Source organism: Corvus kubaryi, unplaced genomic scaffold (assembly GCF_017639235.1).
Source record: "Corvus kubaryi isolate FWS band 111438036 unplaced genomic scaffold, C.kubaryi_AGA036_p1.0 split1-131, whole genome shotgun sequence".
Classification (NCBI taxonomy): Eukaryota; Metazoa; Chordata; class Aves; order Passeriformes; family Corvidae; genus Corvus; species Corvus kubaryi.
The window spans coordinates 7,132,635-7,154,667 of NW_024582073.1; the positions used below are offsets into that span (position 1 = coordinate 7,132,635).

General features: G+C 37.4%; 1 protein-coding gene across 4 annotated transcripts; it reads right to left on the reverse strand.

Moving 5' to 3' along the window:
- Window positions 1-841: 841 nt before the first annotated feature.
- On the reverse strand, window positions 842-21,543 carry GUF1 (GTP binding elongation factor GUF1). 4 transcript variants are annotated; one of them, XM_042053853.1, is made up of 17 exons: window positions 21,178-21,543; window positions 19,507-19,618; window positions 18,471-18,619; window positions 18,185-18,265; window positions 16,683-16,760; window positions 15,782-15,865; window positions 15,258-15,322; window positions 13,258-13,461; window positions 11,600-11,739; window positions 10,268-10,391; window positions 9,762-9,894; window positions 8,226-8,369; window positions 7,165-7,298; window positions 5,229-5,330; window positions 3,126-3,245; window positions 2,201-2,237; window positions 842-1,177 (listed from the first exon to the last, which is right to left on the reverse strand). In XM_042053853.1, the coding sequence occupies exons 1-17, from the start codon at window positions 21,526-21,528 to the stop codon at window positions 1,040-1,042; spliced, it is 2,196 nt and encodes a 731-aa protein (XP_041909787.1). In that variant the 5' UTR covers window positions 21,529-21,543; the 3' UTR covers window positions 842-1,039. The 4 variants fall into 4 exon arrangements, with proteins under 4 accessions (XP_041909787.1, XP_041909789.1, XP_041909788.1 ...); XM_042053855.1 differs by lacking the exons at window positions 19,507-19,618; window positions 21,178-21,543 and adding an exon at window positions 19,209-19,469; XM_042053854.1 differs by lacking the exons at window positions 10,268-10,391; window positions 11,600-11,739.
- Between the last annotated feature and the right edge of the window lie 490 nt (window positions 21,544-22,033).

The window sequence follows — 22,033 nt, forward strand, 5'->3', positions numbered from 1 at the left end:
CAAAAAGTTTTGATTTTTTCATCTGACGTGGTTTCCTCTTCTTTTTACTTAGAGTTTGAATTGAGATGCAGGAGATTGAGTATTCTTGTTTGGACTTAGTTGTTTATTATATCTTATCAGTAACACAGATACACAGAGAGTGCCTCTTTGTTGGAAGGGTGGAAAATGGCCGTGAGTTTTACTTTTCCAAGCTTTTTAACCAATAATGAGATATGTTTTTACTTACAATCCAATTAATAACTTTTCATGTTCTGCATTGCGGAACTTTTGACCCAATGGCAGAACATTCAGGTTTGTGAAGAAGGAGGAGAAGGACGAAGACAAAAATCCACACCCAAAATCTTCCATGTTGTAACCTATTCTTACCTATATATTCTAAACCTAATTTTCTACATTTCTACATATTTCACCCAGTGACATAACTTTTAATACACAGCAACAACCTCAGTGTTACCACACAATTTAGGAAACTTTTCCCAGGGTTTTGGATTGAATACGGTGTTTCTGAGGATCACTGCCTCTCAGCACTGAAAGGCTCAAACTCAGAATCCAGGGTTCCAGCAGTTTCCCAGCATCACGATTTTCCGACAACAGCAACTTTAGAAATAGTAAAACAGGAAGCAGCTTGATGCTCTTGTGCCAACAGTTAAAACTTCAAAAGAAAAACACCAAACCATCACCAGCATTGTTTGTCTATTCATACCTTTCAGTTATTTTTATAACCTTTTTGTCATGTTTCATCTCATAGAGACCAATGCAAAAAACCCCCATAATTATATTAATTTTAAGTATTAAAAGCATGAAAACAGTGAAATGCAATGAAAAACAATACAATGCAAGCTTTTAGATGCAGTCAAGTAACTTTAATTTCATAATAATCTACAAGTATATGTACATTTTAAGTCCTTTCAATTCATCTTTCCCCACAAATTCATACTATTTGAAGTCAAGTATGTTCCCTCACAGTGATAAATCACGTATTAGCTCACTTTGCTACTGTGTGTAAAAAGCTGAGCAAATGATCAGATGTCACTGATCTCTATTTGTCAGTTTCTCTCTTTAGAACACGTATAAAGGCATCTCTTGGAACCTCCACATTGCCAATTTTTCTCATCAACCTCTTGCCTTCTGCTTGCCTCTTTAAAAGCTTCATTCTTCTTGTAATGTCTCCACCATACTGTGAAAAGAAAAAGTTTTACCAAGCTTAAACTACAGCTGCAACTATAGTACATTCCAGCAACACTAAACTCAAGGGCTTAAAAATAATCAGAAAGGCTGGTAATATTTGAGAAAAAGATGATTTTATACTCCAAATAGTTTGGCCTAAAGGCGACTAGTTAAAAAGAACAAGGAAGCAATAAGCAGATTAATTTGGACAACTGAGGGTTGAACTCTGTTACCTGAATATATACATTCCTGTAAGCCTGGCTGACACTAGACAACACATTAGATCCAAATCCCCTTGGAACAGCAGCAGGATGCCAGCTCAGATACACTGAGGCATCTTGATTAGCATTTGATGCCTACATCTACAAAAATGAACTTAAACCCGTGTACAGTGTTTAACAGACACCATCCCACAGCTGTGCCTAGCAGAAGAATTCTGTTGCAGTTGTAGGAAAAGGACACTTGTTTAATATTTTCCAATATGTTTACTTCAGAGAGTTAAATACAAGCTAAATAAGAGGCATCACAGTTTTCCAATAGCTTTGTTGTCCACAGTCAACTATTGCATATTTAAAGCTTTATTACAATGTATTACTGCAAACCTAAGTAGAAATCTAATCACAACCAAGTCTCTAAAGAAGCACATTTATACTTCCTTCTATCACCTGAAAACCAATTTAGGAAACATGAAGTTACCTATATGCCTGTGTACACACACACACATTTACTGTATGTCTACAACTATTAGAAAATGATGAGGCAACAGGAATGAACAGACACATTCAAAGTCTGTCACTGAAAAAGCCATTACTTTATCTAATCCACTCATCAAACTGCAGCAAGAGGTTGCAAGAGTTGGATTTTAAAATAAAAGCTTTAAAGTATCTATCTGTTACAATGCCACTGACACTTAAGAGCACAAGCAGAACATGTCTTTGCTAGGTTTCTAGGAAAAGATGGACCTACCATCTTAGCATGACTCTAAGGTTTGCAAATGCCAGAAACATGAAGAAAAGAGAAAAAAAACACCTACACATTTTGCCACAACATTTTTTCTGTAAGCTTTCAGCCTGCAAAATAAAATAATACATACACCTTAACATATTAGAACATCTGTATGTGAAGCTAAGTACTTGAGTTGTCAAAATGTTACTTGGTTTTCTACTAGTTTTGTAAGATGCTTTGGCATCACCACATTTCCAGGTTTTGTATACAAAAGATGAAGTTTTAAACAGAAGATGTAAATCACAGTTCTCAGTTCTAGAAATATCCCTTAGGGTGTATAATAAGTACATAAAGAAATCACAATCTTACCTTTTTATCTAGAGTTTCTGCTATGACTCACAGGAAGTGTTACATCCATGTGTATATACATATACAAACAAATTCTTACAGCACCTCTGCTTGAATTCTGACCCTTAATTATTTTACCACAATTTAAATTCTATTTAAACAGCAACAGAAAAATGTGATGAGAAACACAATATTGAGGAAATGGTTTGCTTTAAAGAAGTGTGTGCTAGGAAAAAGTTGTGTGTTCAGCTGCAACATACTTCCTTTTGAACAGCACAAATCAGTTATTTTTTTGCTGACTCACAGCAAACTGTTCCACAACTACCTAGTTTTTTTCAGTGGTAAGAAAGTTTTTCCACTGCCAAAGTGGAAGTGGACTCATGGGTGTTGCAAGTTATACTTTATCCACTAAGTGCAATGCTGACCACAAGTAATCTAAAATAAAAATACATTTTCTATGTATAAATTTAATTCAAAATGTTTATTCAATACTCACTGCTAAAATGTGGTTTTCTTTTTCAAGTAGCATATACAAGAAAAATACAAATTTATTGCAAAATCAAAGTCCTGTAGTGTATAAAACTAGATAAGACTCCACAAGTCTGTACTTTACACATCTTAAAATATGGTCAGAAAAAAAAGGGGAATAGAAGGGCTTCACTTACGTTTCTCTTGCAATGATTTTCTTGCCAATGGCAGCCTGGATGGCTATTTCAAACAACTGTCTAGGAATAGTCTCTTTTAAACGTTCACACAGGAGTTTACCAGCAGCACGTGCCTTATCACTTAAAAACAAAGTCAGTAACATTAAAAATATATTCACAGACCAAACTGTTTGATTGAAGGATTTTAGTAGAGGTTTTCCTCTTCTTAACTCAGAAGATGAGCTGATCACATAATTTTTACATCTAATAAGTAGTCTCTGTATGTCACCCATTTCATACTAACAGGTGATAAGACTGTATTAACTTCAGTATATAACATCATATAAAGTGTTTATAAAAAATACCCTGATTATCCATCACACTGAAGACATTCTGAATATTGTCACAGCTCAGCTTCAAATGAAATTTTAAACTAGGTCAAGAAGAATTTTCATTAATTGTAGGCCCAAGAAGTCAAAATATACATATTACAGAATGCTTTAAAAGTCTGGTTTTATATCACAAGAAAAAAATTAATTAACATACTCTTGTCATCTGCTAATAAAAATTACCCAACTATATTTAGCATCTGCTAAAATATGCTTCAGGTTTTGGAAAGAGAAAACAACAGAAGATCTAAAGAAGCTACTAACAGATACTTTCATAAGGCATTAGAAAGAAATGGGTCTATTCTCTTCAAAAATATCCATATTTAGCAGACATTTTTTACCAACATACATGTTTTCAGGTAGCAACAATGTGACTCCTTGCTACTTGTATAGAGCAAACTGTTTAAACATGAAGTAATCAAGTGACATTCATTGAGAATTCCAATTTTAAGAGGTACATACAGTAAGAATAAATAAGTATCTTAATAGTGAGCTTACAGTAATCTCTGTAATACTTTTTCTATAAATATAATTCAGCATAATTCTTACAGATGCAGATTTTACAGTGGGAAGACTGAGAATACTGCAGCAAGAGCAGAATGAATGCAACTGCAAGTTTTAAAAAAACAACAATTTAAAGCTAAAAGGTTATCAATTTTAGTGAGTTAAACAGTTCAGGGTACAAGCTAAAGTGACCAAGAAAGACATGTTAAAGCAGTAACTAACTTTTGCAAGGTGGCCCACTCCATTTTGCACCATTTCAGAGTAAGACATGCAGGTAGATTGCTAAACACTGCATGCTTATGAGAAACATAGCAATTGTATGCAAGAGAGTTCCTCCCCTTCAGCCCCATGATCCTTCTGAACAAGGCAAGGGGTTTATTTTCCTATGTCAGCCTTCTGGAATTACAGAATTCCAAGGACTTCAATATTGCAGTTATGTAAAAAAATATGAAAATATACAAATATTTAGCAACTACAAATTAGTATTTTAAGAAGGAAAACCAAACAACCCACAAAAGTTTATCTAGGGATGACTGAAAAGGGATGCTGGAGTTACAGAAGGGAGCCTTGTAAAAACTTTGAGAAGAAAGGGGAGAGGCTGGAAACAGGAAAGACATTATTCTCATCTCTAATGCCTCAGAGACTCATAGAAACTGAATCATTTTAGCAAAAAAATTCTGAGGTAATTGCATCCAGTAAATATTTACATTCTCCTAGTACTAGTCCGGAAACAAGTTAACAACAAACTTCTATGGAACAGGAATGACTGGGAGAACAAAATCATTTTTTGTCAGTATTAAGTACCATAAATGAATCATTGGCATCTCCTAGATTGGTCTGTACTTAATTTTTCCAGGCCTTCAGAAGATTGGCATTTTGCATTTCTTTCTCTCTGCCCTACATTTTCCACAAAAATATGATATCCAGTACTTAAGCTGAGGAGGGGAAGTAAAAAATTGCTATTAATTATGGTATATATTTCCTAATTTTTATATTACAAAATGCTTCTCTTTTTCAGTGGCGATGAAGGTGGTCATATGGCAAAATCTTCAATGCTCATACACATTTGACATATTAGGAGTAATACATACACCTAGAGTCATTTAGAATCATATAACCATTTAGGTCAGAAAAGACCTTAAGATCATCAAGTCCTACTAATAGACAATGTTTTCACTGACTAATAATTGGAAGTCTTACTTCTTTCGAATAAGGAATCCAGTCAACCTACTTGTGTATGATAGTTGCCAGTTCTTCAACTGGATTTCCATTTAGGAGAATATCCATTTTGATTAGGTCTGCTGATTGGTAACCTGCATCTTCATAATCAAAACTAAAAAAAAGAAAGAAAAAATTAGTGACGATATTGTATAAATTATAGTCTGCATTCTTTGTTCCATAAATTTTAGAGAAAAGTTCTTAAAAAAACACTTGAACTTTTTCTAATAAGAAGGGAGGACAGTTTTTAAGTCTCTCAGTACATCTTCAGGCTAGAAATGTACTGCACATAATGCCCCCTCCAATGCAGAAAGATGTCATCTTGACTTTGAGGATCTCTTTCCAATCTACAGAGCTATTAGGAATCTACATGCTTAATGCAATCTTAAAGAACCCTTCAATACAGCTTTTGAACAGTCAATGTCCTGAATGTCACAGGAATCAAGCACTAACCCAGGACCATCTTCTTTGCATCCTCTCATTTGACAAACTTTTTATGTGACCCCTATTATCACTGTCTCTGACAACTAAGTTTTTCACACAGTTTCCAAACCAGATTTCTTCTTTGGTAGGTGTGGGCCTTCCTGTCTGTGTGTTAATTTGCAAAAATTGTTAAAATGCAAGAGATGCAGAGGTGATGTATGTGATCGATCGATCACTTACTTATATGTAAGTATAAATGTGGAGGATCATCAATATCACTGTAATTGGGTCAAACCTAAAATATCAGAACAGAGGGGAAAAAATCCTTTGAGATTATTTCAAAGTACTTCTATCTTAGTTGGCTTAATAAACCATAGACGTGTAAATAGATCCACATACCAGAAACATGATTACTGAGAGCACTACATACACAAATTGTATTAAGGAGTCAGTTAGGAAATAAAAACAAATAAATAAATAATGCAACATCATTGGCAATCACCCCTAAATCAAAGGAAACCCAGCATAATTCTGCTAATAAGATAGGTTATTCATAAACAGGTTAGGTTTTATGTAGTGAGGAAGCTAGATCCAGAGAGAAAATTCAAAATTGCCATCCCTCTGTTTCTTCTACCTTGCCTCTCCACTTCTGCTTATGCTTTTACTGCATATATATATATATATATATATACACACACAGGCAAAATATGTCTTACTTACATTTATAAGACATAATTAAAGAAAACACAAAGCAAATTCAGTCTTTCAATAAAATTAATTTTTATGTTAATAAAATAAATAATGTAATTAGGTATACCAGTTCCTGTTCTATAATGTATCTCACTAACAAGATCTCCAAATACCAGGTTTGTTATTGAGCCTCCTGGGGAACAAGCTCATCTGCCATGCAACATTTTCCATTCCATTAAACTCACAAAGGCTCTTCACAAACATCTGAGCACAGTACTAGACTCTGAATTCATAGTAGCTGCCCACAACAGAAAATTTTGTCTCAAAATACAGATGATTTTGTTTTCACAGAATAAAGCATGTATGCAAAGTAAGTACTGTTTGTTTTAAATACCATGTTGTTTTTACTAGCTTTAAATAATCAATGTGGTTATTTTCCTCTTTCCACCAAGAGACAGTTAATACAGTAAGTAGTACAGTTTCAGTGATTCCTTTTGACAAAAACTGCCTAGTGTCAATTCAGACAAGGACAGACCATCTAGGTCTGTCTTACAGAGATGAGCCAGTGCCACTCCAGAGGGTGCCCTTGAAAAATACACGCATTGCCAAAGACAATGATTCTTAGGTAGTGATGCACTTTTTATGTTTTTCAGACTTATTTCCATCCATTTTCACGTGAATCTAATCCATTCAAGCTGAAGAGATTTGCAGCACCATCATAAAGATTCATTTGTGCCCTTCCACAGCTGTTCCTCAGGCCTTTTTTCACCATGCCCACTCCTTCAGGGTCCAGGGTGGGGAGAGAAGAAGGGGGAACAGGGTGGGTGGGTAATTACCTTGCATAGCCAGAAGAGAGAGACTTAAGAGCATCATAAAAATCCACCACAATTTCATTCAGTGGAAAGAGGTATTTTAGCATAACTCTGTTTTCATCAATGTACAACATATCCTTCTGGACTGCCCTACGATCCTAGACAAATAAAAATTGTTTCAGTTTCCCTTGACATTTTCTACAAAAAAATACAAAGCAAATTAAAATGAACAGCAATCAAGTGACACAAGAGAATTCCTGTACTTAAGCCCCGAAGTAAGTTTCTTATTGGTAGTTTGAAGTCCCAGGATAAATTGCAGCACTGTAACAAATGAAGTGGTTATAACTTAACTAGACATACAATTCAAGCCTTTCCTCTCTAAATGTTGCATTTCTGAAATGCTTAGCAGCTTCTGCTTATTGCTGCCACAGTAGGACTTGCAGGGTCATCCTCTTTTCTCCCAGTAGGGTGTTCTTAAAGTTATTTTAGGAATTCTTTTTAACAGATTTTATTCTTCACTGTATTGACATACAAGTACTGTACTGCTTTGTATGCATTTTGAAATGTTAAAAGCTAAGAAAAATATTGTGAAGAAATAATATAAACACAATATGCATGGCAGTTAAAGCATTTTCAATTACAAGTATTTCAAATACAGGTAGGCAAATGTGTTTGGCCATCACTATCCTAAATTTACTTTCAGTGAAGTACTGAAAAAAATACATGAACACAGTCAAGTGCTGCCAGAAGCTGTATTTCCATGAATATACTTCTAAAAAAACAAATACATCTTATTCCCCTGCTACAGACTCCATTCTTTCAGGAGAACAGAACTACCTATGAATTAGTGTGGTACAGACCAAGTGCTTTTTTGTCAGAGCTTCATTACTAACTTTCAATGGATTCTGTAGTTCATAATTTTACAAATAAAAAGTTAATTATTTTTTCTTTCAAAAGTATTCAATAATTACTTCAAAGGTATTTAAGTACTAATTAGTACCTATTATACTATCTAGTGTCTTCACTTTAAGTATGAAGTAAAGAGCTTAAAAATGCAAAAGACAAAATTAAAACTATAGACCAACCTGACACAAGGTAATTATTTTCCCAATATATTCATGAGGTGTTACAATAGTACCAAGAACAGTTGGCTCCAAATATTCTGATACTGAAAGTTTATCAGGAAACTGAGCAGGGTTGATAATAGTAATCTGGTCTTTTCCATACTCCTGAAAACAAACAAACAAACCAACCAGATATTGTAATTTTAGAAGTAAGTAAAATGAACAGCAAAGGAGACAAATATACCATTGAAAAAACGCTAAAAATGTTTCAATTGCCTGAAAACACTGGTGCATTATGCAACCCAAGTTTAAAATAAGGATGATTTTAGAGGAGATTTCTATAGAAATCACATATAGAAGTCCCTTATCAGCATATCTTAAATATCATTATACAGAAATAGTACAGGATTAAGTTTTCACTTGGGATATGACAGAAATACAAAAAGCTTTTCTATCCATCTTTCCAGGTCTCTCTTTCCCCTGTAAATTTAGGATCTTCCTTCTTTCTTCATCCTGATCCTCTAAGTTACTAAGACACAGCTTCAACAGAAGACCTGCTCTGAATACTTTAGAGTTCAGTGGTAGGACTTTCTTCTCTAAGTAGAACTTTGGGGTCAGGCTCCCTCACATGCTAAAGTGGATTTAGAAATGAAGTTTCTGTGTAAGTGCTTTTATTACCTACTTTTTCCAGTCCACCATCCCAATAAGGGCTGGAGTTACCCTTCAAAGGTAGAAAGGAGGTATTGCTGCTTACTGTGTAAATGCAACTTCCCTCTCCTCCACACACCAAAGCAAGTGATTACATCATTTCCACTGACAGGGACCCAGCTTCCAGCATTGCTTGAAAAGAATCCCACATCAGCAGTCCAGAATCACTTACACACCAAAGGTGTCAACTACTTCATTCATAGCTGCTATACTGCCTAAGAAACCAAAACAACCGGAGAGATAAAAGGTCTATGCCTCACACCTTGCAAGTACAGCAACCTTTCTTACACAAGTTTTTAGTAATTTACAGAATAATCAGCCAGTCAACTTGCAGCCTCCCCTGTCAGCAGGTGCTCTGAGTCGACCTCTTTTCTCTATAAAACTCAAACACAGTAATTCTATTTGCACCCAGTTTAAGGAAGTTAGCAGGTGCCTGTTTAACTATGATCAAAAAATCTCACTTTCTTTCACCAGCCCCTGCCAATCTACAGTAGCATTACAAGCTATTCCAAGAAACATTCATGTTTTCTGATGGATAAAGCCTGGAAGATTATTTCACCTGCTTTTAACACAGTCCAGTCAGGAAGAACTTAAAAGAATACAGCAAGATATGTGTCCTATACTCCCATTTTCAAGGAAAAGTATAAGACATAAAAATAGAGTGCATAAAGTGAAAGGGGAAAGAACATCCTTAAAAAAAAAATACAAACTATTTAAGTAATATACTGGTGTTTCTGATGCTTACCATAAAATACAGTACTAGCCTACATTTAAAAAGAGACTCTAGATGTTTATTATAGGAGGCTTTTAAACTGCTATTTACGTAATTTTCTAATGAATTTTACATACCTTTATCAACTTTGCTGAGGAAAGAACAGCTTTATATGGAACTGTAGGTGCAGTCAAAATAACAGACATGTTATACTCTTGCTCCAAACGTTGATTAAAGACTTCCATATGTAGAAGACCAAGGAAACCCAATCTGGAAAACAAATACCCTGTTAGTAAAAGTATTTGTGTATCCCCTGGAATTTCACAGTGGTCTTTTTCACCCTCCAGCATTTTTACAGTGCTAGTATGGCAGTATCAGGCAGAGCAAAATTTGGTCCAAGGGACCAAATAATCCTACAGTTGAGTAATATGAGTCTTGAAGAACAAAAACTATTAATCACAAAAAATTTCATTCTCTGTGCAAACAAAGTAAGAAAATCAAATGCTTTTGATCTTTATCTATGATTAATGTGAATTACAGCTCCTAATTTTGAATTAATTTTAATTCTACCTTCAGTTTACTTAAACATGCATTCTCAATTTATGAACAGTTTCAAAAGTGAAAGCAGCACAAAAAACCTCACCTCCATCCAGCTCCTAAGGCAAGGCTACTGTCACGATGAACAGTTACACTGGAGTCATTCAATGTCAGCCTTTCCAAAGCACTTTTCAGAGTATTGTATTCTGTTTGATCTATAGGATACATTCCTGTCAAAATATATTACATAGAAGTGATGTGACAGAGAGCTTTAGCTGCTGTGTACTTAGCCTTCAGATATGCCGCTTACAAAGTAATAAAATCAGGAATAGTTTACTTGTTGCTCCATCTGCTTTTAAATGTAAAAAACAACATGAGGATTCTTTTTTCCTCAAAAAAAATTAGCCGAAACGTAAAAAAGTTTTAGATTACCTCAGAATTAACATCTAAACCATAATGGTAGGATCACTGTACTCATCTAATCCTTCACTTTTGTGGAAGATTCACAGTTGAGTTTAACCACTGTTTTGCAGTGTAAATGTATATAGCTTAGGCATGCATGAATAAGCAGACAGACTTCACTGAGATCTTCCCTCCAAGCTAAGAGTGAGTGAAAAATAAAAAGTATAATTTCAAAGTTGCAAATATTTCTCTATGTTTTTGAAATTAACAAAAACAGCTGTTTTTATAACTACTGCCTGAAATAGATGCTACTGTATCACTTCTCCCATCCTTTTATGTTCAGAAAATGTAGATTACATCAAGAAGCAACACACATGCACACAAAAACATTATTTACAAAATTACACTTTTTGACACTCACTGAGAGACTGCCTAATCTCCATGAGACAGTTCAAGTGAGTTTTTACACACTGCTCCACAACAAATCTAGAAAATTATTTACAGAATTTCCTTCTAAAGCTACCTTCTGTAGCATTTGTAGTAGTTACTGAAGCTAGTGGCAACAGCTCAACAGAACTATTCAACCTCAAAAAGTCAAATATTTTACAGGATCATTCTGAGTATTAGCTCTGGAAGTTTACCATGTTTAACGAAAATGAAACAGCTGCGAAGTTTTAAAAGAAGAAAAACCAACACAGCAATAACAGAAACCTGATTAGCAAGACGAAGAATTCCCTCAATTTTTTTTTTTTAAATTTCAACCCTTCTTTTCCAGATATTAAGAGTTACTGGCATTAGAAAAAATAATCACGGGCAAAAATACATTTGTCTTGTATTCATATAAAACCAGTCAGCAATTAATACTAATCCTGTTAAGTCACAGGGAAAGCACACAAAGCTACATAAATGATGCACCTCGGCTAAAATTCTAATCCTCCCGACTCTTAATATACACGTCTTCTTTTAAAAGCTCTAACAGCTCTTACTCTTGTTATTGGAAAAAAGTAACTCCACTTTATATTGATTTACTCCTCACCTGCAAAAACCATTGGCTTCGCTGACTTAAAGCCAGGCAAAGGCTCCACTGGCTGTTTATACAAAAACAGTGTGTCTCCTATTTGGGCTTCCGCTACTTCTTTCATTCCAGCAATCAGGTACCCCACCTGTCCTGCATAGCTAAATAAAATTGTTATTATATGGACATGATTCTTGGCATTAGCAGTATTTCTACTATTTTCCTACTTGATTTAGCCCAGCCAGTAATTCAAATCAATCATCCCCCTAAAAGCCTGTATCCAAAGTCCAGAAGTGAGATTTAAGTTGTGACACCTCCGAGTTGTGAACTGTCTCAACTAGTTCTATTTCTCTTACAGCTGAACAATATATTTATGATCTTGGATTTTGAATACTACGTTACTCCCAGTTTAAAAGCTGGAGCTAGACCCTTGAGAAGCTCCTTCTAAGACAAAGAAGCCAGAACAGTTCCCAGCTGCCAGCACAGCAAGTTTCATATACCAATAGGATTAAACTAGACAAGCACTTTCTATCAGCACGTTATGCTAATAGGAGGAGAACACATGGTAAATATTGAGTAAAACATAGTGTACTGGTTTTGTCTGGGATGGAGTAACTTTCTTCAAAACAGCCCTGTATGAAGCTGTGTTTTGGACTTGTGACTAAAACAAGTGTTGATAACATACCAATGTTTAGGTATTGCTGAACAGGCCCTCTCAGTTTCTCATTCTGTGCCCCTGCAAGCAAACAGACTGGGGGGTGGGCAAGAGACTGGGAGGTGACACAGCCAGGACAGCAGACCCAAACTGGCCAAAAGGGCATTCCATACCACAGAACATCATGTTTAGCAATAAAACAGAAGTGTCATCTTTCCAAGGTAGCTGTTACTTGTAGACTAGCAGGACATCAGTCTGCTTGTGGGAGGTGGTGAATAATGGACTGTCTTTCCATCACTTGCTTTTATCTTTTTTTTTTCTCCTCCATTTATTAAACTGTCTTTATCTCAATCCACAAATACCTCCTCAATTCTGATCCTCATCCTGCTAGGGTTGGGGAGTGAGCAAGGGGCTGGTGGGGTTGCTGGCTGGGTTCAACCCACCAGACACAGTAATGTAATCTGAGAACCCCCCCAATAAAGTCATTAACACATACTTGGATGCAAACTGGTAAAACTCTGCACTAATTCTAAGTACCTGATTTTCTTCCCACTGCTGTCATGAGAAGCCAGTTTCTGGAAGCTGTTGTATTCATGGATTTTAAGTTTTCCACCCTCAAAATATGCTGCAGCAATAACTAAGATGAAGCCCCATTCCCTTCCACTCTCAAACAAGGCAGTTCCTAGAAATAAATTGGACAGCTGAGTAAGAATATTGAACACTAGCCTTTAAACACCTAGCTGTCCATATGTTCCATGTACTATAGAAGAGATTCCTCCCACAGCAGTGCCCAAAAAGCACTCCCCAAAACCTTCTGCCTCAGTGTGCCCAAAAAAAAAACTGACACAGAGCATTAAATTGCAAATAATAAGTATAAAAAACCCCGCCACCAAAGAACAAGAACAAAAACCTAGACCTCTCCCTAGACATTTTTACCTCTCAAAGCAAAAACCAAAAAGAAATGCAGGATTTTGTAGCTTACCCCAATATATGATTTGGTCCACTGTAAGAAGTTTTTACTTACAGCTTATGTGTTGGCTGTTCATCTGGAGTCAGAATTCCAACCTCATGAACTTCGTATCTTTTCTTTGTATGTGCTGACACAATTTTATGCCCTTTTGCAATCTCCCCACCAAAGAGGGCAATGTTAGCTACAACACCTCGGTAGTGGTCAAAGGTAGAGTCAAATACTAAGGCTTTCAATGGATCAGCAGTATTACATTGGGGTCTGTCACCAAAAAAAAGAAAATTAATATATTATGCAGTGTGTTTCCATTCAATATTGAATGAGCAAGTATACCCACCCCAAACACTCTCATAGAATCATACCAGGTTGGAAGGGATTTCAAGGATCACCTGATCTAACTTTTCTTGGCAAAAACACAGTCTTAACAAGACGGCCCAGCACCCTGCCCAAACAAATCAGAGAGTGTCCAACACTGGGGAATCCACCACTTTCCTGGAGAGATTATTCCAATGGCTCTTTGTAGCTACTGTTTAAATACCAGACCATGGCAAAAGGTCTCCCTTAAACCTTCTTCTCTCAAGGCTGAACAAGCCCACTTTTCACAGCCTTTCCTCACAGGGCAAGCTACCCAGTCTTTTGATCACCTCTGTGGCCCTTCTGTGGCCCCTCTTTAGCCCGTCCACATTTTCTGCATAGTATATACTGAACACAGTATTCCAGGTGTGGACTAACCACACAGGATAACAATTTCTTCATCTCTGCTAGTGATGTCCTTGTTGAGGCAACCCAGCATGCTGTTGTCTTTCTTTGCTGCAGCAGCACACTGTTCCCTCATACTGACTTTGTTGCCCATAAGGACCCCCGGTCCATTTCCACAGAGCTGCTCCCCAGCTAGGCAGATTCTAGCATGGGCTGCACTCCTGATTTATGTATTCCCAGGTGCATGACCTTTGCCTCCCTCTGTTGGTTGCAATTTCATATGGTTCTTGCTAGCCTACTCTTCCAGCCTATATCTAGGTCTTCCTGCAAAGTGGCTCTCCCTTTTTGAAGTGTCTACTTCCCCTCTCAGTTTGGTATCACTGGCAAACTTCACTAGGGTACACATCCCAACTTCCAGATCACTTAGGATGATATGAAGCAGCATTGAGCGCAATACTGATCTCCAGCAGACCCTATCTGTGGCCAGTCTGAAAAGGAGATATTTACCACCACCCTCTGGGTGCAGCCTGTCAGACCACTCCCTACCCACCACACAGACCACTCTAGACTGTAACACAGTGGTTTCTCCAGGAGTCTCTGAGAAACCTAATCAAAAGCCTTAAAGATCCAGGTAGAAAGAAATCCAGGTAGACAGTGTCCAACACTTGCACCAATAGCAGGTTCCTTTGCTGTAGAAGGTGATAACGTTTGTCAAGCACAATTTGCCCTTGGCGCATCCCTCCTTGCTTTTCCCAATCACGTACTTCATCTGACTTGTGATACCCCCAGGAGGATTTGTTCCATACCATTGCCAGGAACTGCAGTAAGACTACGGGCCTATAAATTCCTGGATCCTCCTTTAAGCTCCTCTTGTAGATGAGACATTAGCATTCTTCCAGTCTTCTGGGATGTCCCCTGATCTCCATGACTTCTCAAAGATTATGAAGAGCAGCTTTGCAATGACACAGCCAGCTCTCCTGCAATCCTCAGGTGGATACTGTCAGGGCTCGTTGATGTGTAGGGGCCAGGCTCCTGTAACAGTTCACATACCAACTCTTTCTTTGCTGACAGTGGGTCTGTGCATAAACCTGCATTTTTGCTCCCCAGGCCTAAAGCCCAACAGTGCTGGTAACGACAGAGGTGAAGAAAATGTACCTCTGCTTTTCAGCCTCACTGGTAACTAATTCACATCTCCTCTTTAAGCACAAGTCACTATTTTCCTTCTCCTACATCTCTCTATAAAGTATTTTCTTTAGATCTGATGCATATTAAGTGTAAAACTACTGCCAATACCGTATAAATGCAACTCGTGATTACCTTAAAAGGTTAATTAGATACACAGTTAAATACAGACTTACGGTGGGATCTTCTCAATGACCTTTTGAAGAACTTTTTCAACATTTGTTCCTTGTTTAGCAGAAATCTAAAACAAATCCAACAACGATTTTATAAGACACATCTTACACTTATTAATTAAATATGATCATGTTTACTTAGACAGTTTTGGTGTCCACAGATAGTACTACCCACAAAAGCACTCCAAAGGACACTCTAGAATGCTATTACTAAGAAATGTTTATTTGATTGCAAATTATAATGTTTTTTTCTTTTGTCAATGGCAATTATGATAGAAACAAAAACTATTTATGGACTGACAGAGAAATAATTTAAAATCTCTGATGCCATTCCTCAAAAAATACTAGAATTTTTAGCTGAAAGGTATTTTCTCCACTCTCACAGGAGACAAACTTTAAAGAAATTCGTATGTCAGACAAAAACAGGCAGACAGATAGCACCCTCTTAATTTACTACATGCACATGTCATTCATTAGTTACAAAGCAGAGATATTATCAGCCATGTTATAAAACTTAGAGCTCTTACCCTTATACATTCATCTGTAGGGATATCAAACAGCTTCTCAATTTGTTTTTCAACTCTTTCAGGGTCTGCATTTTTCAAGTCAATCTGAAAAACAACAAACTGCTAAATATACAATTGATCATGTCTCCCACATCATCCAGTAGTGTAGTTTTCAAAAGTACAACAAAGAGCCTTTTTGTATTTATGAGGAAATATTGTCTGTCTTTAGGAAAAGATCAGTATTCATCTCATGAAGTCTTCCTTCCTTGATTTCAGGAAGGATCCCATCCGTAACTAGTCTAGTTTTGGCTTGTTTCATTAGGGAAAACACCTTTGTCCAAAGTTGGTAAAAATCTTTAGTTAACAAAGTAATTTGAAATCATTAAGTGCTACCTACACTGTTTATATGTTCAAATATTAAATACAATATAAATCTACAAAAAGCAATTAACATAAAATGAGCAGTAACTAATCTTGTGATACCGGTAACACAGCCCTCAAAACTGCACAGAAAATAACACTTGAATTTCATTGAAAACCAAGACTAGGCTTTTTAAATATTGAGCTCCTACTCTTGTCATTTCCTCAGTATCTATGAACTTTTAACACCACCAATTCCAACTGTAAACCCAGCACTGCAAAGTCTGCCACTAAGCCATGTCCTTAAGTGCTATGTTTTCTAAATACCTACATGTATTTCATGAAATTAACAATTTCATAGCAGTTACTGTAAAATTTCACAGAGACAGCAAATACAGAAAACTCCTTTTACATTCTAGCAATGTTATATATAAATCCAATAAATATTATAATAAATAATATTTTTTGTTATATACTTCTATTTGAGGTTACATTTCTGATCAGTCTTATACACATTTAAACAACTCAACTATTTAATAGAAAACACTAGAAACTTTATTACCTTATTTATGACAGGAATTATTGAAAGCTGTGCTTCAAAGGCAAGATAGAAGTTTGCCACTGTCTGAGCCTGAATACCCTAGAAAATAACATTATAAGATTTAACACAGAAACCTCCTCAGTTTTGGTGTGGTTTTGGGGAGTACTTTTAGGCATACCATACAGTTTAAAATTCTTTTGCTATTCTATCAACTCTTTCACTTAGGAGATGGATAACTAAAAGGTGTTTGATAATATGCAACTGCTGAGAAAGAAAACAACTTTCCTAATTATAATTTCTCGTAATCTGAATATAAAGAAACAAACCAGTAATATTGTATCTCTGACCACTTCCATGGAATTATTTATAGGCAACACAGTATTATGCATACATTATGTGCCAAGTACAGATTTTTCTGCATGCTAGGATGTTGGCTACTCAGAAGTAAGTAACAGGTACCTCAAAGAATAGACTTTTTAGTTCTCAACAAACTATTTACAAATGGACTCTGACAAAGAAAAAGAGATGTTTATGATGGTGATAAGACTATAGTTACTCCACAGAGCAGGAACGTACCTTCAGCTGACCATGCTAATGAATGAGACTATAAAGCAATAATATCACGGCTGGATCAGAGAGCACAGAAGCAGACATGGGGAGCAAGAGAAGTGGGAAAACAGAAGCTACTTGTTGTCTTTTCTTTGCTCAGAACAGATCAAGTGGAAGATTACTTATAGGGGGTTATCCACTATAAGGGATATCAGCCTGACATTTTAGGCAATATAAAGAAACAACAAAGAATACTTATTAAAAAAATTATAATGAAAAAGTTGAGTTTGTATTCTGAACGAAAGACAAATACAGAATACCAAGTAATCACATAATATTTAGAAGTGACATAAAAAACCAATTAAATATAAAAACATCAGTTAGGGAACATATTTATTACTGAAGCTTACATAAGAAGGCCACTTGGCCATCAAGCTAAGAAGGAGCATGTGTTCATAATCACTGAAAGTGAGCTGGGTTTGGGGTTTTTAGATATAACAAGGGAAACAGTAGCATTCATTTGACCCTTGTACAATACAATCATAAATATACGATAGAAGAAATTCTCACAAAGTATTTTGATGATAATGTGCCCATATTTAACATCATGATTTCATAATTCTCATATTCTAGTCTGTTAACTGAAGGTATTCAAATGGGTGTTAGTACAATAGCTAGAAGTTCTCTAGACTGCCATTTGCAAAATTCATACTCTCTGAAAAATAGGATCTGATTCTTCACTAATTGATTCTGTGCTATTTTTGCTACGTCATGGAACTGTGGTATCTGTCAATACAAGTCTCTAGGTAATTTTTAAACTCCCATTACTCCTTTTCTGCAACCTAATACTTTCGTGGAGACAGTCTAGGGGCAAAAACACTAGCAGAAAAACTAAAAAAACCCACCACCTAGTTTACCTCTACTTTAAGGAAATACTGAAATACTAAACAGAAAACAAGAATTAAGAACTACACCTCATTTGCATCCACTACAAGTATGACACCTTGACAGGCAGATAGTGACCGTGATACTTCATAGCTGAAATCTACGTGCCCCTGTGGAGAAGACAAAAATTCACAATTTTAGGTACTTCTAGAGTCTTTTGCAAAGATTTCTGTACTATGTTGTTTTCATTTGTATATATGTTCACATTCTTATAAAAGAAGAATTGAATAAACACAAGAAGCCAGAAATCTCCTGCTTTTAAATATAAAGACATTTAGATTTGTGTGATTTCAACACTGCTTATATTTAACTTACTGGCGTGTCAATAAGATTTAAGAGGTACTTTATGCCTTCATGATTGTAAAAGAGAGATGCAGATTGGGCTTTAACCGTAATTCCTCTTTCACGTTCCACTTGCAGTTTATCCAGCACTTGCTTATTACGGTCAGTTTTAGAAATTGTTCCTACAAATAAGAAAAGAAAAACCTTTATTACCTAATTTACTACATAAATCTTGAAAATGCTATTAACCAAGAGTTAACCAAAGCAAATGAAGCTTTCCCATATGATTAAGCTAAACTAAGATTTCCAATCCAAAACAAAACTGTACATCAACTCTTTACATTTGTCAAATAAAGTTTACGCATAAAGTTATATACAATAATATCCTGAATAAGCAGAATAAAAAACATCTAAGAAATTAAGAAAAAGCAAAAATTTATTTGAATTGTAAATGATTTTGATATTTAGGGAAACTTCACCTCCTGTCACCGGAGAGGAGTGGCCCACAGGTCCAAGACCAACCTCAAGTGCAAGATGATCATTAGCCTACAGTGACAGACCTGAATTCAAAATCCCATTCTACCACAGGCATCAAACAAAAATGCTCACAGTGATACATGGGAGGTAATCATAAAAAATAGCTTTGATCAAAAGCTTCTCTTCCTGGTTTTGTTTCGTTCACCCTTAAATGAGAGTCCAGAATTCCCAGGTCTTGACAATCCCACCCCTTCTGTCCACCCCAACCACTGGCAGTAAACATCATAAACTTGCCATGTACTGATCTAATGGACGACTGGTTGGAATGACAGAAGTAACATCTTGAACAAGGAAGTAAACTTCTTTTCAGTCTCTTTCCAAAATATGTATTTCTTTTCCTTATGCCTACATGTAGGCAGATCTCAACCACAAAGTCCATATATCTGAAACACTACACAACTGAGAGCCTAAAAGCACAAAAGCAACACTAGAAGAGCAAAAATATTAGAAATTTTAGTAATAACCAAAGGTACAGAAACTTAGGATGCCACTTTCCATGTCAAAAAAGGTAGTATAAAATGAGAATATTTACCTGTAATTTCCAGCAATCTGTCTGCTAGTGTACTTTTGCCATGATCTACATGAGCTATAATACTGAAGTTTCTAATGCTTTCAACAGGATACATCGACATATCTAATTTTTCCTGAAAAACAGAAATTTCTTTTCATAAATCAAGGTTAGTCTCTATATACAATATGACCTGGCCTTTAAAAAACTCAATTAGTTCTTTGTTCTCTAGAAGAAGCACAGGTTGAGCAGAGATACAAAAACTTAAACTGTCACCATTGTTTAAAATGCTGGCATTTCACTTTAGTCATATAGATATATACTTTTTTAATCACTAAATAATCATGAAGTATGCTGGAAAGTGTGTGAAAGGTACTATGTGCTTACATACATAGGGAGCTGGAAAACTTTGGTTTACAGTTTTAAGTTTGTGAAACTACTAAACTTAAGGATTAAGAAAACTGGATTCAGGGGGCCATTAAGGACATCATTCCTCACAAGCATGATATCAATACAGAGCCATTACCTAGAGACTCAGGGAGTGGTGACCTTATCATAAGGAGCAAGCAGACTGCAGAAAAGGATGCCATGGTTAACACTTATCTCGGCTAAATTTTAAAAAATGCAGAAAACCAGACTGACATAGAAAGGTCCAACACTAACTTTTATTTGTGTTATTCATGCTCATTCCTAGTAATAACACATTTTGAAGAAAAGTAGCTTCCTTGATTTTCAAAGCTTTGAGATTCAGAAACCAGGAGACCCCTGAGAGCAATCAGCAAAACTTCACTGAAAAACTCTGGCTGCCAATTTTAGCGACACACAGAGCTCATCTCTCTAATTCAGGCTCTGCACACAGCTCTGGGCCAGCAGGGAATTAGTGAGTGTGGTGTCATTTGCTAGCATCAGTACACAGCATTCAGCAGCGTTTTCTGCCATGTCCCTCACAGGTGTCTTGGCTTGAAAAGGCAAGGTCTGCTATTGCCACAGGGACGCAAGGCCCCTGCAGCAGGAAATTCCTACTGCTGTTCCAACACAGATTCTTTCACACAGTGTGCAAGGGGCCAATCCACACACAAAGTCAAAGTATTTGATTTATTTAGACTTCTGTGCAGAAAGGGACACTGGGTGGAAAATCCACAAAGCCACCAAACAACTATCAGAACTTTATACTATTTATACATTTCATCAAACAAAGGCATTAATGTTCACTGCCTAAAAGTTGCATCGCTGTCTTATTAATCAGTATTCTATCGGTTACATGAGTCCCTCACTTTTAATGCTAGTCAGCCGGCATGGTCTCTTTGAGTCAGTGGGTTCCTTGGGCCAGTGGTCATGATCTCCCCCTGCCGGAATTACCTTTTTACTCAGGCAGAGCCGATTTCAGCACAGGTGCTGAGTTGGCTTTGTTATCCTGGGAGTTCTGGCCAGTGTTCTCCTGGCCCGTGAATTCTGCATTCCTAGTGTCCGCTACCAGCAGTACACCCCTCTCCCCAAGCTTTGTTAACCTGCCCCTAGAACTGAGATCACTAAAACAGGTCAAGCACTAAACCTTAGCAAGGCAATTCTACCAACAAGTAACGCGTCCTTCTTCCACCTGGACGCCAACGTGGCCTGCCTGGAAAGGCCGCCTGCCCCACGCGGGCCGGCAGCCGGTCAGCCTCGGGCAGGTGCACCGGCGGCGCTGACACTCACCTCGCCGCGGGAGCTGTACCGCCGCCCGCCCCACGCGGGCAGCCAGGCCGCACGGCACAGCGGGGCGGCGGCGGCGCCGCCGGGGCTCGGCAGCCGCGCCCCCCAGCGCAGCGCCGCCCTGCTGGCGAGGGCCATGGCGCTGGGCAGCCGCTCCGCTCCGCTCCGCTCCGCTCCGCTCAGCTCAGCCCGCCATGCGCCACTGCCCTCAGGCCGCGCCCGGCGCGCCGCAGAGCGAGCACGGCGCTCCGGGAAGGAGGCGGCGGCGGCCGCGCTGTGACGCGGCGGAAGTGCAGCCGGGGCGGCGGTGGGAGCGTGGGGCAGTGCTGCCGCGAAATACTGCAGTACTGGCATTGCAGACGCACCGCTGCCTGGCGTGCCTGCCGCTCTGCTGCCATGTGGCTGTTGTGGCCCTCAGGGCTGTGCTTTGTTGTCTTGGGGTGACTGGCCAAACCGGAACATTTGTTAAATTCTGGAAGCGGAAAATTGTTGCCGTATTCTCAAATCCGGTTTCCGCGTGTAACTCTTCATCACGGTGTTTACGGGTTTTCCAGATGTTTTTCTAGCTTATGTCTTTCCTAGTTCAGCGTTTTTTAGTGACTGTGTGTTCCTCTGTTTTTTCTTGAAATTTTTTGCGTAAGGATTTCATAGACGTGGGAAAACGTGCAGGCGAGGGTCCCTGCTCTGTTTACATGTATTGGCTTCTCCTTTCTCGTCCTCAATTTAATTAAGATTTCAGCTGTAGCTATGTGAAATATTTCAGAAATGCCAGCAGACCACTTAGCTAAGAAAGCTGCAAATATTTAGTCAGATTCACAATCTAGAGATGTGCCAAACAAAGCAAGACACTATATTTTGA

Coding starts and splice junctions, on each gene's coding strand:
- GUF1 (XM_042053853.1), bottom strand. CDS start 21,528: ATGCCAGTACTGCAGTATTTCGCGGCAGCACTGCCCCACGCTCCCACC. Junction 10,392..11,599: donor GAAGCCAATGGTTTTTGCAG/GTGAGGAGTAAA, acceptor ATATTTTGACAG/GAATGTATCCTATAGATCAA. Junction 5,331..7,164: donor CTCTCTTCTGGCTATGCAAG/GTAATTACCCAC, acceptor TCTTTTTTTTAG/TTTTGATTATGAAGATGCAG.